The sequence below is a fragment of the Microplitis demolitor genome, chromosome 8, assembly GCF_026212275.2.
Source record: "Microplitis demolitor isolate Queensland-Clemson2020A chromosome 8, iyMicDemo2.1a, whole genome shotgun sequence".
NCBI classification, from domain to species: Eukaryota; Metazoa; Arthropoda; class Insecta; order Hymenoptera; family Braconidae; genus Microplitis; species Microplitis demolitor.
In genome coordinates this window covers 9,568,721-9,588,249 of record NC_068552.1, presented here as the reverse complement: position 1 = coordinate 9,588,249, position 19,529 = coordinate 9,568,721, and the positions used below count along the sequence as shown (strand labels likewise).

Sequence of the window (19,529 nt, the reverse complement as noted above, 5' to 3'; positions counted from 1 at the left end):
TTATTTTGAATTGATCTCAGTATTTATCATTACTCAATATCGTTTATTATTATTTATTATTATTGAATATCACGCGTGGGCGACCGCATTCGCTACATTAGGCTGTTCCGCGTCTCCGTCGCGAAATTTCAGCTAAGTATACGTTATATGGCGCCCAACGTGGGGCCAGGGGGTCATTAATTTAAAGTTTAAATTTTTGAGTGAATAATAGAGTCACGGGATTTTCCACGGAGGAGTGATCGAGTGTATAAATTATTTCTTTCCGCGGAGTTGACATATGTTTAAGTCGTTTAACATATTGTGTTCTTTCTTGTATATATTTGTATTTTTGGTATAATATTTATTTACTGATTTTATGGAATCGTGGCAAGAAATTTTCGCGGAATCGGACAGTTTAATCGGTTTGATGTCGTTATTACGGTTACGCGGTGGCGCCAGTGGTAATATAGACGATGAAGACACCGAGTGGTAACGCTCATCGTATTTTTCAATTCATCGGAATGACGAATTATTAAACCATCGATCGAACGCAAATTTTTTGCGAGTTTCAGCTACACACACGGCTGGAATTGCTGCTTTGAGTGAGTCTAGCCAACTAACCAATGCGACTGACCCTGGGCTTAGGGTTCGGGGACGCGAGGACGCGATTCGGATGAACCAGGTAGACAGATCTCAAACTTCGCAAGTTCCGTTGCCAGTGGCTGAACTTTTGCTGAACCAGATACCATATGACATACCGGCACTACGCATCATGAGCACTAGACGACGCAAAAATTCGTCACACATCACTGATCCGTCGCCAGAAAACAACAAACCCCAGTTCCGAGCAATAGCACCATAATATCTCGAATGTGAGCGCGTTCTTTGTGTTCTATCACTTGTAGAACTTCGATGATCATCTGAATTAGGTGATGATGACGAAAAACGATTATTCGATACTGACTGATAATGAAAATCGTGTTGATACCTAGGCAGATCATGGCAATGGTCTCGATCTTTATTTGGAATATCGTCAAATTGAACTCGAGACACCGGTGGATTTTCACAATAATCCGGCAACGCTGAAGTTCTGTTTAAACCACTATCGGGCGATGGAACTCGTATGTCAACATCCTCTGGTAGTCTTCTTATTAATCGAAGAAATTCTTGCTGCCTACCGTCTATCTTATCCTCCGACATTTTTAACGCCTGGACGAAAATCCTCTCCGTAACGTAAGCATTCATGTCACATGGTATCTGGTTCAGCAAAAGTTCAGCCACTGGCAACGGAACTTGCGAAGTTTGAGATCTGTCTACCTGGTTCATCCGAATCGCGTCCTCGCGTCCCCGAACCCTAAGCCCAGGGTCAGTCGCATTGGTTAGTTGGCTAGACTCACTCAAAGCAGCAATTCCAGCCGTGTGTGTAGCTGAAACTCGCAAAAAATTTGCGTTCGATCGATGGTTTAATAATTCGTCATTCCGATGAATTGAAAAATACGATGAGCGTTACCACTCGGTGTCTTCATCGTCTATATTACCACTGGCGCCACCGCGTAACCGTAATAACGACATCATACCGATTAAACTGTCCGATTCCGCGAAAATTTCTTGCTACGATTCCATAAAATCAGTAAATAAATATTATACCAAAAATACAAATATATACAAGAAAGAACACAATATGTTAAACGACTTAAACATATGTCAACTCCGCGGAAAGAAATAATTTATACACTCGATCACTCCTCCGTGGAAAATCCCGTGACTCTATTATTTACTCAAAAATTAAAACTTTAAATTATTGACCCCCTGGCCCCACGTTGGGCGCCATATAACGTAAACCGTTTTTATTTTCACGATGGAGACGTGAAACAAACCCGGAGTCGTATGTGGTGATCCAAGTGGATTAAAAAAAAAATGTAAATAACGATAATAATTATAACTAAAAATAGTAAATAATTATAAACAAATTAAAGGTGTGCCTGGACCAGCTCCTCAGGCTGGGTTAGTGAACGCGGGTGCTAGCCCGTTTTTACAAAACGGACAAAACCAATAACAATCAGGGGAGAGATCACGGGACAAAATCTTGAGCGAGAATGTCTGCACCAAGCGGAATAACAACCAAACAAATATATAATGGATAAAAATAATAATAAGGAATAATTACTACTAAATATATCCAGGAAACAAACAAATAAATATTGGCTATCACTGGGTTCCTTTTACGAAATTATTCAATTCAAAATATATTTAAATAATCTCAACAAATGGTTACAATAATAATCAATTCAATTCAAATAATATTATTAAATTATCCACTGGGGGAGAACCAAATTACAAATTACAAATTTTTAACCAATATAATTAATATAGAATGTAAACAAATAAAATAATACTAATCTTTTTCTTTAATATATATTATTTACTCTGGGGAGAGAAGGACGCGGTTACTCAATATACATTTGGCAACACTGGGTTGCATACCATTAAACTATAAAATAAATTTTTCCCAGAGAAATAATATTTTAAGTACTGTTGTAAGACAAGGAGCTACATACGCTATCCTTGTCTAATCTCCTAAGGAATTTACTCGACGAGTCTTCGTACATATGCACCAAAATGCCGTGACGGACGCCGAATATATTCAACTTATTATAACAATAACTCAGTTTCAATTATTTATCAACTAATTAGAGCGATCTACTCTACTGAAGGACCAGCGATAGCCGATGCAACAAATAACGATACAATTGACTTACCGGCGTTGATAACAATTTACTTCTGGAACTTTTGGAAAATACATATGACATGAAATATATATTTACTTCAGTATAACAAAATACTAATTATCCAAATTAAATGAATTTTAACTATTTAATAACTTTATTACGGCAACTGGCCCAGAAAAATTTACTCAAAAATGATCACGGACAACAACACGTCCTATTTCTCCAAAATCCCGGTTCTCTCTGACTATATCTTTCATTGATTTTTCCGAGGGAGGGTAATCACTCACGTGTTATCCTCCCTCATGACCTCGGACTTGAAATTATCAATTAAAATAAAACATATAAACTTGTCACATGACCTGAGTTATATCATAATAATAAATTGAATAAGATTACCTATCTAGAAACATAAACATAATCATTACTATCTCTTTCAAATAATAAAATAATAATTAATTTAGTGCACCATGGGGCTGGGTAAAAATATTGACTTTTATCCCCACTATATCGACTTACTCACCCTTCGGTCGATATTTTTATCTATAACATACGTGCACATGTGCTACTAACTGAAATGAAAATATCGATTAAGTACATAAATTCAAAATAATTGTCAAAACATATATAAAAACATAATAAACAATAATATCAATAAATCCATGATTAAATCATGGTAAAATAATGTATCAAAATAATATAAATATTTGAACAATAATAAATAATAATAAATAAATGCGCCTGATTTGAGCTAGGAGGTGTTGTCAAATTCACGGTGAGATGGAAAAGCGCGCGCAGCAATTCACATTTGAATCGCTACGTGACAAAATGAATTAAGAAATTATAAAGTTATGGGCCAAAAAACTGCTAAGGCACGTTATAACCACAATAGAAATTATATGAGCAATTGATTGATGCTATCAATTCTTAGCCAGAGAGCTGCAGGCCTTAAAACTATGCAAAAACTGTCAAAAATTACGATTTTGATCTGACATTCTTAGAAAAAAATTCAAAAATGTAAAGTTTTAGAGCCATAACTGCGTAGCCACGTAAACGGCCACATCCTTAACTATGATCATTCTACGAGAAATCAATGGGAGTCATTAAGTCTTAGCCAGAGGGCCAAAAGCCTCAGCAATGGGCCAAAACTTGTCAAAGTGAAAATTTCAACCTCATTATCTTAGTATAAAATATAAAAATCTAAAGTTATTAGGCCACAACTGCTTAAGCACGTTTTATGCGATCTCCTTAGAGGTTTGAACGATGAAAAGAATCAACAGAAAGCATGGATTCATACCTAGGGTGGCAAAGGCCTCAGAAATGTGTTAATACGTGCCAAAATCAAGAATTTGGCCTCATATTCTTAGAAAAAAATAAGAAATTGTAAGGTTATGATCCAACAAACTGCTCAGGCACGTTGAGACCATCCCCTTTTAGATTGGACAAGACATCAGCAATTGATTGATGCAATAAATTCATAGCCAGAGAGCTGCAGCTCTTGGAAATAGGCGAAAACTGTCAGTAATTACGATTAAGACCTGACATTCATATAAAAAAATTCGCAAAAGTAAATTTATAGGGCCACAACTGCGTAGATACGTCAACGGCCGCTTTTTTCACTACGAACATGCTACTCAAATTTAATGGGAGCCATGATGTTTTAGCCAGATGTCCAGAAGCCCAAAAATTGGTTAAAACTTGCCAAAATCAGGATTTCAACGTCATTAGCTTAGAAAGATATTTGAAATGATAAAATTATCTGGCCTAAAATGCTTAGGTTCTTCAAGGGCAACCCCCTTAGAGGGTGACATGATGAAAGCAATCAGTGGAAGCTATGATTTCACAGTCAGGGAGCCATAGGCCACAGAAATGTGCTAAAACGTGTCGAAATCCAGATTTTGACCTATTATTCTTAAAAAAAATTAAGAAATTATCAAGTGATGGGACAAAAAAACTGCTTAGGCACGTTGAAAGAACAATAGAAAAGTTATAAGCCATTAATTGACGCTATATATTCTTAGCCAGATAGCTTAGGCCTTAAAATTATTCCAAAACTTCCACAAATTACGATTTTGATCTCACATTTTTAGAAAAAAATTTAAAAATCTAAAGTTATAGGTCCACAACTGCGTAATTACGTCAAGGGTCACTTTCTTCCCTCCAAACATGATGTGAAAAATGAATTGGTAATAATTATTATTAATTTTTGATGATTATTACCATTATAATAATAATAATAGTAAGATTAATAATAATAACAACAATAATAATAATAATGGTTATACTAATCATAATAGTAATAATAATGATAATAATAATAATAATAATAATTATTATTATTATTATTATTATTATTATTATTATTATTATTATTATAATAATAATAATAATAATAATAATTATTATTATTATTATTATTATTATTATAATAATGATAATAATAACAATAATAATAATAATAACAATCATAATAATAATAATAATAATAATAATAATAATTATTATTATTATTATTATTATTATTATTATTATTATTATTATTATAATAACAATAATAATAATAATAATAATAATAATGATAGCGATGACTATAACAATAACAATAACTATAACAATAATTATGATATTAATTAGTTAACAATAGCCCGATGAGCCCGACTCAACGTGCCTGAGCAGTTTGTTGGCCTATAACCTGATAATTTCTATTTTTGTTTTAAGAAAATGAGGTCGAAATCTTAATTTTGGCACGTAATAACAAATTTCTGAGGCCTCTGGCATCCTGTTTATGAATTTATAGCTTCTTATGATATCTATCGTCATTCCAACCTCTAAGGGTGTCGCTTTTGACGTGTCTTAGCATTTGGATCCCTATAATTTTATATTTTCAAAGCTTTTCCTGAGATAATGAGATTGAAATCTTAATTTTGGCCAATTTCTGAGGCTATTGGCCTTGTGGCTAGGACTTTATGGCTTCCATTAATTTTTTGTAGCATGTTTGTAGTAAAGAGAGTGGCCCCTGACGTGGATACGCAGTTGTGGCCCTATAAATTTACATTTTTGAATTAGTTTTTTTTTTGTGAGATCAAAATCGTCATTATTAAAAGTTTTGGCATAGTCAATTAATTGCTAATATCTTTTCTATTGTGCTTTTAACAAGCCTGAGAAATTTTTTTCGCCAATTACTTTAGAATTTCTAAATTTTTTTTCAAAAAGCAGAGGTCGAACTCTGGTTTTTGGACCATGTCGGCACATTGCTAAGACTTATGGCTGTTTGGCTAATGAATTATGGCTTCTACTAATTGCTTTCATCGTTTAACCACTAAAGGGGTCGCCATTAACGTGCCGAAGCATTCGTAGCCCGATAATTTTATATTTTTAAATATTATTTTAAGATAATGGAGTTAAAATCCTGATTTTGGCCAGATTATTTCAATTTTCAACGCTTATGGCCCTCTATCTAAGACTTTATAGCTTCCTTTAATTTCTCTTAGCATGTCTACAGTCGCGGAACGTTTTTTTGACGTGTCTAAGCAGTTGTGAACCTACAACTCTACATTTTTTAATTTTTCTATAAGAATATCATTTCAAAATCTAAATTTTGAAAAGTTTTAGCCTATTTTTTAAGCCTATGGCTTTCTGGCTATGAATTTCGGCGTCCATTTATTGCTGATATCTTTTTGATTGTGGAGAGGGTCGCATTCGACGCGCCTGAGCAGTATTTCGGCCCATAACTTTATAATATCTCAATTTTTTCTAAGAATAAGTGGTCGAACTCAAGCTATTGGCCCGTTTTGGCACAATACTGAGGCCTATGGCTCCCTGGCTATAAAATTAGAACTTCTACTGATTGCTTGCATTATTTGAACCTCTAAAGGAGTTGCTCTTGACGATCCTAAGCATTTGTGACCCGATTATTTTATATTTTCAAATATTTTTCTAAGATAGTGATGGTAAAATCCTGATTTTGGCCAGTTTGTGCCAATTTTCAACGCTTCTGGCACTCTAGCTACGACACCATGGCTTCCATTATCTGCTCTTAGCATGTTCATAGTGGAGGAAATAGCCGTTGACGTAGCTACGCATTTGTGGCCCTATGAATTTAGATTTCTTAATTTTTTTCTAAGGATGTCAGCTCGAAATCGTAATTTTGGATAGTTCTGGCATATTTGCGAAGCCTACGGCTTTGTGGCTTAAAATTTAGAGCTTTCAATAATTACTAATATCGTTTTTCTTTCAACGGGGGTTGCTGGCAACCTGCCTGAGCACTTTTTGAGACTCAAACAATGATATCACATTTTGTTTTAAGAACATAAGGTAGAAATCTGGATTGCTGCTGGTATTTGCTCATTTTTGGGAACTTAGGCTCTCTAGCTAAGACTAAATATCTTTCCTTAATCAATCTTATCAATTTTACTGCAAAAGTTGTCATCCTTGAAGTGCCTAAGAAGTTTCTTGGCTTATGACTTCATATATTCACATGTTTTTCTTAGAATAAGATGACACAAAATCTGAATTTTCGCCGGTTTTCGCTCATTTTTTAGGCTAATGACCCTGTAGCTAGGACTTCATAGCTTTCATTAATTGCTTCAATCATTTTTAAAACGAAAGAGGGTACCCTTGAGGCGTCTGGGCAGTTGTTGTCGTCTAACATCATATATCCGCATTTTTTTTTTATAAACATGAAAACAAAATCTGGATTTTTTCCGGTTTTAGCTAATCTTTGAGGCCTATCGGTCTCTGGCTAACAATTAATATCGTCCGATTATTGCTAATATCACTTTTACTGTATAGGGGGTCGTGTTTAAAACCCCTTAGAAGTTTGTTGGCCTAGAACTGAATACTTTCTTATTTTTTTCTAGGGATATAATGTCGAAATTTCAACCTCATTATCTCAGATAGATATTTGAAAATATGAAATTATCTGGCCTCAAATGCTTAGGTACGTCAAGGGCGACACACTTAGATGTTGACATGATCAAAGCAATCAGTGGAAGCCATGATTTTATAGCCAGGGAGCCATAGGCCTTAGAAATGTGCTAAAACGGGCCAAAATCCAGAGTTCGACCTATTAATCTTAAAAATAAATTAAGAAATTATATAGTAATGGGCCAAAAAACTGCTCAGGCAGTTAAAAGCATAATAAGAATTATATCAGCAATTGATTAACGCTATTAATTCTTAGCCTGAGTGCTGCAAGCCTAAAAACTATGCTGAAACTGTCGAAAATTACGATTTTGATCAGACATTCGTAGAAAAAAATTCAAAAATATATAGTTCTAAGCCATAACTGCGTAACCACGTCAAGAGCCACTTCTTTGACTTTAATGATGCAAAGAGTAATCAATAAAAGCTATTAAGTCTTAGCCAGAGGGCCTCAGGAATGGGCCAAAACTGGTCAAAGTAAAGATTTCAACCTCATTATCTTAAAAAAAATTTAAAAATATAAAATTATAAGGCCACAAATGAAGGTGACCCCCTTAGGGGTTTGAATGATTATAAAAATCAACAGAAAGCATGGATTCATACCCAGGGTGCCAGAGGCCTCAGAAATGTGTTAATACGTCCCAAAATCGAGATTTTGACCTCATATTCTTAGAAAAAAATAAGAAATTGTAAGGTTTTAGACCAACAAACTGCTCAGGCACGTTGAGACCATCTCCTTTTAGATTGGACAAGACATCAGCAATTGATTGATGCAATAAATTCATATCCAGAGTGCTGCAGCTCTTAAAAATAGGCCAAAACTGTCAGAAATTACGATTAAGATCTGACATTCATATAAAAAAATTTGAAAAAGTAAATTTATAGGGCCACAACTGCGTAGATACATCAACGGCCGCTTTTTTCACTACGAATATGCTACTAAAAATGCTTAGGTTCGTCAAGGGCAACCCCCTTAAAGGTTGACATGATGAAAGCAATTAGTGGAAGCCATGATTTCATAGCCAGTTCGCCATAGGCCTCAGAAATGTGCCAAAATGGGTCGAAATCCAGATTTCGAACAATTATTCTTCAAAAAAAAATAAGAAATTATAAAGTAAAGGGACGAAAAGCTGCTCAGGCGCGATGAATGCACAATAGAGAAGATATCAGCAATTAATTGACGCTATAAATTCTTAGCTAGAGAGCTGCAGGCCTTGACACTATGCCAAACCTATCACAAATTACGAGTTTGATCTCACATTCTCAGAAAAAAATTCAAAAATGTGACGTTATAGGGCCACTACTGGGTAACCACGGCAAGGGCCACTCCTTCCACTATAAACATGCTACGAGAAATTAATGGGAGCCATAAAGTCACAGCCAGAGGGCCATTAGCCTCAGAAATTCGCTTAAACTTGCTAAAATCAAGATTTCAATCTCATTATCTTAGAATAAAATTCGAAAATATGAAATTATAGGGACACAAACGCTTAGGCACATCGCAGGCGACCCTCTCAGAGGTAGGAATGATGAGAGAAATCAATAGAAGCCATGTATCCATTAACAGGATGCCAGAGGCCACAGAAATTTGTTAATTCGTGCCAAAATCCAGATTTTGACATCATATTCTTAGAAAAAAATAAGAAAGTATTCAGTTCTAGGCCAACAAACTTCTAAGGGGTTTTAAACACGACCCCCTATACAGTAAAAGTGATATTAGCAATAAACGGACGATATTAATTGTTAGCCAGAGGGACATAGGCCTCAAAAATTGGCCAAAACCGGAAAAAACCCAGATTTTGTCCTAATATTTATAGAAAAATATGCAGATATATGAAGTTTGATGACAACAACTGCCCAGACGCCTCAAGGGTGACTTCTTTTGTTTCAAAAATGATAGAAGCAACTAATGAAAGCTATAAAGTCCTAGCTAGAGGGTCGATAGCCTTAAAAATGTGCTAAAACCAGCAAAAATTCAGATTTTGACATCTTATTCTAAGAGGAAAATGTGAATATATGAAGTCATAAGCCAAGAAACTTCTCAAGCGCGTCAAGGGTGACACCTTTCGTAGTAAAATTAATAAGATTTATTAAGGGAAGCTATGAAATCCTAGCCAAAGAGCCAAAGTCTCCAAAAATGAACAAACATTAGCAGAAATCAAGATTTCTAACTTAAATTCTTAAAAAAAAATGAGATATCAATAAGTTATAGACTAAAAAACTGCTCAGGCACGTTGAAAGTGACCCCCGTTGTAATAGAAATGATATCAGGAATTATTGGAAGCTATAAATTAATAGTTACAGAGCCGTAAGCCTTGCAAATAGGCCAAAATAATTAAAAATTAAGATTTCGCGCTTACATTCTTAGAAAAAAATTAAGAAATCTAAACTTGTAGGGCCACAGATGCGTAGCCACGTCAAGGACCATTTTCTTTACTATGAACATGGTAAGAGCAGATAATAGAAGCTATGATGTCTTAGCCAGAGCGCCGGAAGCCTTAAAAATTGGGACAAACTGGCCAAAATCGAAATTTCACCATCACTATCTTAGAAAAATATATGAAAATATAAAATTATCGGGTCAGAAATGCTTAGGATCGTTGAGAGCAAACCCCTCAGAGGTTCAAATGATGCAAGCAATCAGTAGAAGCTTTAATTTCATAGCCAGGGTGCCATAGGCCTCAGTTTTCTGCCATAACGGGCCAAAATCATGGGTTTGACCTCTAATTCTTAGATACAATTGAGAAATTATAAAGTGATGTGCCAAAAAACTCTTTAGGCGCGTTGCATGCCACCCCCTTCACAATCAGAAAAATATCAGCAATAAATGGACACCATACATTCATAGCCAGAAAGCCATAAGCATTAAAAATGTGCCAAAACTTTCCCAAATTTAGATTTTGATATATTCTTAAAAAAAAAAATTCGAAAATGTAGAGTTGGAGGTTTACAACTGCATAGACACGTCAAAAAAACCTCCCGTCACTGTAGACATGCTAAGAGAAATTAAAGGACACTATAAAGACAGACAAAGAGCCATAAGCTTTAGAAATTGGCAAAATCCGGCCAAAATAAGGATTTCAACTTCATTATCTCAAAATGATATTTAAAAATATGAAATTTCTGGGCCACAAATGCTTCGCCACGTCAAAAGCGACCTCTTTAGTGTTTCAAACGATAAAAGCAATTAGTAGAAGCCACAATTCAATAGCCAGGTAACCAGAGGCCTCAGAACTGTGCCGAAATGGTCCATAAACCAGAGTTCGACCTATTCTTCCTAAAGAAAAATTAATAAATTATAAAGTAAAGGGACGAAAAGCTGCTCAGGCGCGATGAATGCACAATAGAAAAGATATCAGCAATTAATTGACGCTATAAATTCTTAGCTAGAGAGCTGCAGGCCTTGACACTATGCCAAACCTATCACAAATTACGAGTTTGATCTCACATTCTCAGAAAAAAATTCAAAAATGTGACGTTATAGGGCCACTACTGGGTAACCACGGCAAGGGCCACTCTATGACAGAGAGACTAATCTTGCCAAGTCTGGTCGCACCTAGTATTATGGTCGAATATTAGGGCGCCACTGGAAGATGGACTCGGCCTTCCAGAACCGGATGTTGTAGGATTTTATTTTAATTAATTGAGACTAATTATTTATTCAGGATCGTTTGTAATATTTTGTGAGTGAGAAGAGGAACTATAGAATAGGCTGAAATAATGTTAATCCAAATTATTTTATTTTAAGCACCTTGCTTTATTTCATTAACCTTGTGACAATAACTATTTCTTATGGCAAACTAATATTCTTATGACAAACTAAATTTCCTTATGACAAACTAATATTTTCCTTATGACAAACTAATGATTATCTCGTCCCCTGGACGGTTCCTTATGACAAACTAAATTTTCTCGTCCCCTGGACGGTTTCCACACCCACACACCCACGTTAAAATATACCTCGTCCCCTGGACGGTAAACCTTAATATGGTCCCCTGGACATTAACCTTAATATTAATTTAAAAACATCCCCTGGATGTATAATTGTTTAAAATAACTTAACATGTCCACCGGACCTAAATCACAGACACAGTTTTCCTTTACTAAAATTACTGACTCGACTTTGAACTCTACTTTATTTTATTTAATTCGTACTCAATGACATCACTTTCTTTTACTCAATTATTAAACTTGATATTTTAATATAAAATTGCACTAATAAAATTTCCAGTATAAACATTTCACAACTACTTAATTCTCACTGATTCATTTAATTCATTTATTAATTTTCACTGTTTTATTTAATTCAATTATATTTATTAATTAATTAATTTTGGTTTTAATTTAATTATTAATTAATTAATTTTCACTGACAAATTTTCCTTTAACATTTGCTTCCAATATCTATATATTTAATTTACTCGAAATTTTCTGATAATTATTCTTACTCAACTTAATTTACTGACAAAATAATCCATTCTTAAGTTTTACTCGACACAATTTTATCGTAATTTTTCTAGCGTCTTATTTTTGATTTTATAATTTTAATTAGAATTATTTTAACATTATTTTATAATTATTTTGTGACTAATTTTACGACTAGAATTACGTTAAAATTGACTAGAACATTCGGCCGGCGAATTGGTGTCGCAAGGCCTGAAATTACAATTTTACAACGCGGGAAAACTTTGTCTAGAGCGGCCGACAGGCCTGAATACATTTATCAAAATACTTAATTTAATTAAATTTATTTATTGAATAATTTATTCGGAAAAATTTATTTTATTCCAGCCGAGAGGCCTCGAATGAAATAAATTTCGAGTTACAACAGAACGACGAGTACACGGCAAAGATTTTACGTAAATTTCGGGACTACGAGACGCGTGATTACACTAGCCGACGGGCCTTGAAATATCAATCTAATATCGCGAAACCAGCAGAAAGATATCAAGTAAATTAATTATCATTAATTCGGCCCTCAATTATTTAAATTAGAGGCCTTAATTAATTATAATTTTTACCTCGAGGAAACTCCAACAGTCCTGATGAGAAGGTATCAAGTGGTCTCGTCGCCTCCTCTATGTTTCTCTCCGCTGGTCTGCACTCTCTCTCTCGTCACCCAGGAATTTCAATTGGTAATCTGTCAAGGAACAATACGCATTAATATTTTGTTAAGTTATCGATTATTATAATTATCGGCCTAAAGGCCTAATAATTATTTGAACAGTTAAATATAAATTAATTATCGCCTCGTTCCACGTGAAGCGTGAACGGACGTATATATTTACCTTGATGATGCTAAGTTTGCGTCCGTTGGTTCTCGTCGTCTGGACAACTCTTCACTTCTTTTTGTTCCGCAGTCCATTATATCTTTTCACTCCCGTTCACTTCTCCGGAAACCTATTCCCACTTTCTTAAACTAAAGGAAATGACGAACGGACGGGCCTTAGTGATCTATGCGACACCCGGTGACTAGTCGCAACACTACTCGTAACTTACGAGGTCATCGGCCGGTTATGGCGGGAACGAAATTCAAATTCAAATTTATTTATTTAATTATGTTCATTAAAATTACCCTGTCACAACTCCTTCCACTATAAACATGCTACGAGAAATTAATGGGAGCCATAAAGTCACAGCCAGAGGGCCATAATCCTCAGATATGTGCCAAAACTTGTCAAACCAAGATTTCAACCTTATTATCTAAGAATAAAATTTGAAATTATAAAATTATAGGGCCACAAATGATGAGGCACATCGGAGAAGACCCTCTTAGAAGTTTGAATGATAACAGTAATCAACAGAAGCCATGAATTCATAGCCAGCGTGCCACAGGCCTCAGAATCGTGTTAATTTGTGCGAAAATCCAGATTTCGACATCATATACGTAGAAAAAAATAAGAAAGTATATTGTTATAGGCCGACATTCTGCTCAGGGGTCCTAAAAGCAACCTCCGATACAATAAAAGTGTTATCAGCAATAATCCGACGCCATTAATTGTTTAGCCAGTAAGTCATAGGCATTAAAAATTGCCCAATACCGTCAAAAATCCAGATTTTGTGATCATGTTTATAGAAAAACATGAGGGTATATGAAGTTAGACGGATACAACTTCCTAGACGCCTCAAGGTGACTTCTGTCGTTTTAAAAATGATTGAAGCAATTAATGAATGCTATTAAGTCTTAGCCAGAAAGACATTAGCCTTAAAAATTGGCCAAAACCGCAAAAATCCAGATTTTGACGTCTTATAATTTGAAGAAAATGGGAATATATAAAGTCATAGGCCAAGAAACTTTTCACGCGCGTCAAAGGCGACTCCTTTTAGAGTAGAAATTAAAAAATTAATTAATAGAGCCACTGAAATCTTAGCCAGAAAGCCGTAGGCTTAAAAAATGAGGTAAAAACCAGCAAAAATCTAGATTTTTACCTCATAGTCTTAGAAAAAAATGAGATATCATTTTGTTATAGGCTAATAAACTGCTCAAGCGCGTTGAAAGTGACCCCCTTGCAAATGAAAATGATATCAGCAATTATTGGAAGCTATAAACTATTAGCCACAGAGCCGTAGGCCTTGAAAATAGGACAAAACTATCAAAAATTACGATTACAAGCTGACATTTTTAGAAAAAAATTTTAAAATGTAAACTTTCAGGGCTCTAACTGCGTAACCACGTCGGGGGCCGCATTCTTCACTATGAACATGCTTAGAGTAGATAATGGAAGCCATGGAGTCATAGCCAGGGAGCCATAGGCCTCAAAAATGCGCTAAAACAGGCCAAAATCCAGAGTTCGACCTATTATTTTCAAAAATAAATTAATAAATTATCAAGTAATAGGCCAAAAAACTGTTCAGGCACGTTAAAAGCATAATAGAAATCATATAAGCAATTGATTAACGCTATAAATTCTTAGCCTGAGAGCTGCAGGCCTAAAAACTATGCTAAAACTGTCGAAAATTACGATTTTGATCAGACGTTCTTAGAAATAAATTCAAAAATATAAAGTTCTAAGCCATGACTGCGTCACCACGTCAAGGGCCACTTCTTTGACTTTAAACATGCAAAGAGTACTCCATAGAAGCTATTAAGTCTTAGCCAGAGGGCCTCAGAAATGGGCCAAAACTGGTCGAAGTCAAGATTTCAACCTCATTATCGTAGAAAAAAATTTATAAATATAAAATTATAAGGCCACAAATGCTTAGGCACGTTGAAGGTGACCCCCTTAGAGGTTTGAATGATAAAAAAAATCAACAGAAAGCATGGATTCATACCTAGGGTGGCAAAGGCCTCAGAAATGTGTTAATACGTGCCAAAATCAAGAATTTGGCCTCATATTCTTAGAAAAAAATAAGAAATTGTAAGGTTATGATCCAACAAACTGCTCAGGCACGTTGAGACCCCTCTTGGATTGGAAAACACATTAGCAATTGATTGATGCATTACATTCATAGCCAGAGAGCTGCAGCTCTTGAAAATATGCTAAAACTATCAGTAATTACGATTAAGTTCCGACTTTCGTAGAAAAAATTCAAAAAAGTAAATTTATAGGGCCACAACTGCGTAAATACGTCAACAGCCGCTTCTTTCACTACGAACATGCTACGAAAAATTAATGGGAGCCATGATGTTTTAGCCAGATGTCCAAAAGCCTCAAAAATTGGTTAAAACTGGCCAAAATCAGGATTTCAACGTCATTATCTTAGAAAGATTGTCACGTAACGATTCAAATTATTTAAATTTATTTAGTTTTAAGTTAATTATCGTAATTTTATATTTGAATTTGAATCGTTGCGCGGGCATTCCGCCATTTCGCCGATGGAACGGCAGTCCGTGCACGGTGCTCGCCCATGCGCGAAGGGTATGAGAGAGCACATGTGTGATTTAATTTATTTTTATAATTTATGATTTAAAACACAAACGCTTGATTTTTGTTTATTTTAAGCATTTATTTATAATTTTGAATTAGTTGGGATGCAAAATCCAGCGTTATATTATGCCCCTAAAATTGTCAACATATTACTTTGTTCAAACTTGTCATCCAACTGAGGACGTCAAGTGATGTTTGGGCTATCATTATTTAATTTATTATCCGATATGAAAGATATAGATGAATAGTTCATATATTTAATTAATTAATTTTGTATCATTCAGATGTCTGAGGATTTATGATTTATATTTCATATTTTTAATTTAAGTGCGGCCCAGGGCTGACAAAAGTAATTAAAATAAAAATTAAGGGCGACGGTGGTGACATGTGTGCGACGACCAACAGGTGGAGGCTTAGATAATTAATTCAGAAAGATACGGATAAGCATTGTGTACGGACGTGATTTCTTTTGGTTAAAATAAGTAAAGTTCACCGGGTGAATTAACTCAAATAATTAATAATATTATTTCACTTACAATATTTATTATTATCTTGGCTGATTCTTGCTGCTTTTGAGTAAGTACTTTGTATTTCTGTTCGCTGGATAATATTTTTCATTTGGTAACCTCCCCCGGTAGTTGTTGGTCGCCGCGGAGACAATTATTTATTTGTATTTATTATTTATTTATTGAATGATACATGAGAGAATTATTATTAATTATCATTAAGTATTATTTCGTATGTTGGCGAAAATATTTGGTAATTAAGTAAATATATATATATTAATAAAGCGTACGCAACGTCGTAAAACGTTGCCGGTACACACTTATATATATATATATTAGTAGTATATATAGCTATACAACTCACGCAGTACTTAAAAATTCCTCAAGCACTGATGTCAGCACTCGGATGAAAAATTCCCGAGTTAATATAATTATTATTTTTCTATTTTATTTAGAGTATCTGTATAATATTATCAATTATTATTTACGTTTATTATTATTTAACCTAATTGCATAGCATTATATTATTTTATTTTGATTATCGGTTACCCCAGCGGTCATAAAATTATTCTTGATATTTTTATCTTAAAATTAATAAATTTGTTTCATATTGAGGAATTTATTTCTTTTTTGGGTGTGAGTGAGAATTAAAGCACCGTATCTTTCTCTCTCTCACGAGTGGTGGGAGATATATATATATAAAAAGGAAATATTATATTAATATTATTTATTCTTGGGGAGATTCACATGGAATTTCGGTATACTTAATATTAATAATTAAAATTATTGATTACTTTGAATTAAATTCTATTTATTTTAAGTTATTGAGTTTATATATTTGTATTATTTTTTATAACCACCGAGTGTCATTATTGTGGTTAAATTAACAAAAACTATTTATTGTACAATATTATTAATTATATTGATTATTGTTTAAAATCAAAATACGAAAACCATCAGCTGTCGGGGAAAATTTAATATTTATTTTCCCTGCATCTTTTCCTACTACTTAATTTCATTTTTCTGATTTATTTATTATTTGTAATATCATTATTTATTATATATTTACTATTTTTCTTTTCTTATTATTATTCATTTTACTTTATTTTTTTCAATTGTTTGTCCGCGTTGTTGTGAATCACTTGCTCGGATTTTCCCTCGCAGATTTCCCCCTGAATTGAATTTTGTCCGTTTTAGAATAAACGGTCTGGCGCCTGCGTGCACTAACCCAGCCTGAGGAGCTGGTTCAGGCACTCCAAGAGTTCATTATTTATAATTTTATTATTATTTATAACTTACTATTTATTTTAATCTGAGGGAAATATTTAAACTCATTTATTGTTTTTTTTATTATTTATTATTATTATTTCAACACGTTGGTGACCGCATACGGTTTACCGGTTGATCCGCGTCTCCGTCGCGGAAATTAATTACGGTTTACGTTATTAGATATTTGAAATGATAAAATTAACTGGCCTCAAATGCTTAGTTTCGTAAAGGGCAACCCCCTTAGAGGGTGACATGATGAAAGCAATCAGTGGAAGCCATGATTTCACAGTCAGGGAGCCATAGGCCTCATAAATGTGCTAAAACGTGTCGAAATCCAGATTTTGACTTATTATTCTTAAAAAAAATTGAGAAATTATCAAGTGATAGGCCAAATAACTGCTTAGGCACGTTGATAGCACGATAAAAAAATTATAAGCCATTAATTGACGCTATATATTTTTAGCCAGATAGCTTAGGCCGTAAAATTATTCTAAAACTTTCACAAATTACGATTTTGATCTCACATTATTAGAAAAAAATTATAATAATTATTATCATTAATTATTATTATTATTATTATTGTTATTATTATTATTATTATTATTATTATTATTATTATTATTATTATTATTATTATTGTTATTATTATTACTATTATTATTATTATTATTATTATTATTATTATTATTATTATTATTATTATTACTATTACTATTACTATTACTATTACTATTACTATTACTATTACTATTACTATTACTATTATTATTATTATTATTATTATTATTATTATTATTAGTATTATTATTATTAGTATTATTATTATTATTATTATTATTATTATTATTATTATTATTATTATTATAATATTAATAATAATAACACAAATAAGACTAATAATAACTATTATAACAAAAATAATAATGATAAAAATATGAATAATAATAATGGTAATACTAATAATGATAGTGATAATAATAATAATAATTATAATAATTATTTATTTGTTTGTTATTTTATTATATATAATTGCTATTGCATTTATATTTTCTTTGATTAGTGTATCTTATTTAGTTTATTAATGATTTAATGGCAAACCAATCCAATTCATATATTTTATTGATATATCTTGCTAGCCCCTCCGTGCTAGCGACTTCAGACTTAGTGTTAATTTTCCATATTTATTCACGATTTATATTTTGAAACTAAATAATATATGGAAATTTAAATTTAAACTTATAATATTGAATGTGAAAAATTTTTGATATATGCAATGTAACTTTAATCTACAACATTTTTTTAACGTTTACATCTGGAACCAATATATATTATTTTGTGAAAAAGCACGTGTCCTATAGTGGGTATTTAATTATTTGATTAATTACCTTATTGTATGTGATATTATTGTGACCATGATTTTTTTCTCTTTCTTTTTCATTTTTTTATTTTTAGTAAATTATATTTTTTTATAATCTTTAACGAATGTTATTTAATTATTATGTGAGGCTTTATATTATAATATTGTGACTTTAATATTTGTTTTTAAAATGTGGTATTCTTTGCTTATTTTATAATTATCGGTAATAGAGTTATTCTATTTTAAGTTTATAATTGTTAGTGCATAAAATTGTGATCTGTTGTGATATTTTATGATTGTACTATTGTCGGTTATATAGTTTTTTAATGTAGATAATTGTAATTTTATTATTATCAGTTTTAGATTCTATGACTATTGTCCGTATTATGGTGAATAAGACAAGAATACTGTTAACAAAACAAAAATACAGAAAATTCGAACGAATCATATAACAACCTCATTAAGCAAAAATAGAAATAGATATAACATAAATAAACCAATTCAAGATAGTCAACATAATACCGACAATAGTCACAAAATCTAAAACGGATAAACATAAAATTACAATTATCTACAATCAAAAACTATATTACCGACAATAGTACAATTAGAAAATGTCAAAACAGATAACAAAGTTATGTACCAACAATTATAAACTTAAATTAGAATAACTCTATTACCGATAATAGTAAAGTAACCAAAAAATATCACATTTTAAAAACATCTATTGAAGTTACAACATTATAACATAAAGCGTCTCATAATAATTGAATAACAATACTTGAAAATTATAAAAAAATATAAATTACTAAAAATAAAAAATGAAAAAGAAAAAGAAAAAAATCATGCTCACAATAATATCACTTACAATAAGGTTATAAATGAAATAATTAAAAAACCA

At 32.7% G+C, this 19,529-nt stretch overlaps 1 protein-coding gene across 1 annotated transcript in view; it reads right to left on the bottom strand.

Moving 5' to 3' along the window:
• Nucleotides 1-17,843: 17,843 nt before the first annotated feature.
• LOC128668469 (probable cyclin-dependent serine/threonine-protein kinase DDB_G0292550) overlaps nt 17,844-19,529 on the bottom strand; it is a gene marked incomplete at its 3' end in the record, with an annotated part of 11,089 nt that continues 9,403 nt past the window's right edge. The window contains exon 7 of the mRNA XM_053741547.1: nt 17,844-17,982. Within this exon, the coding sequence (XP_053597522.1) occupies nt 17,844-17,982 (139 nt within the window). The remainder of the gene's footprint in view (nt 17,983-19,529) is intronic.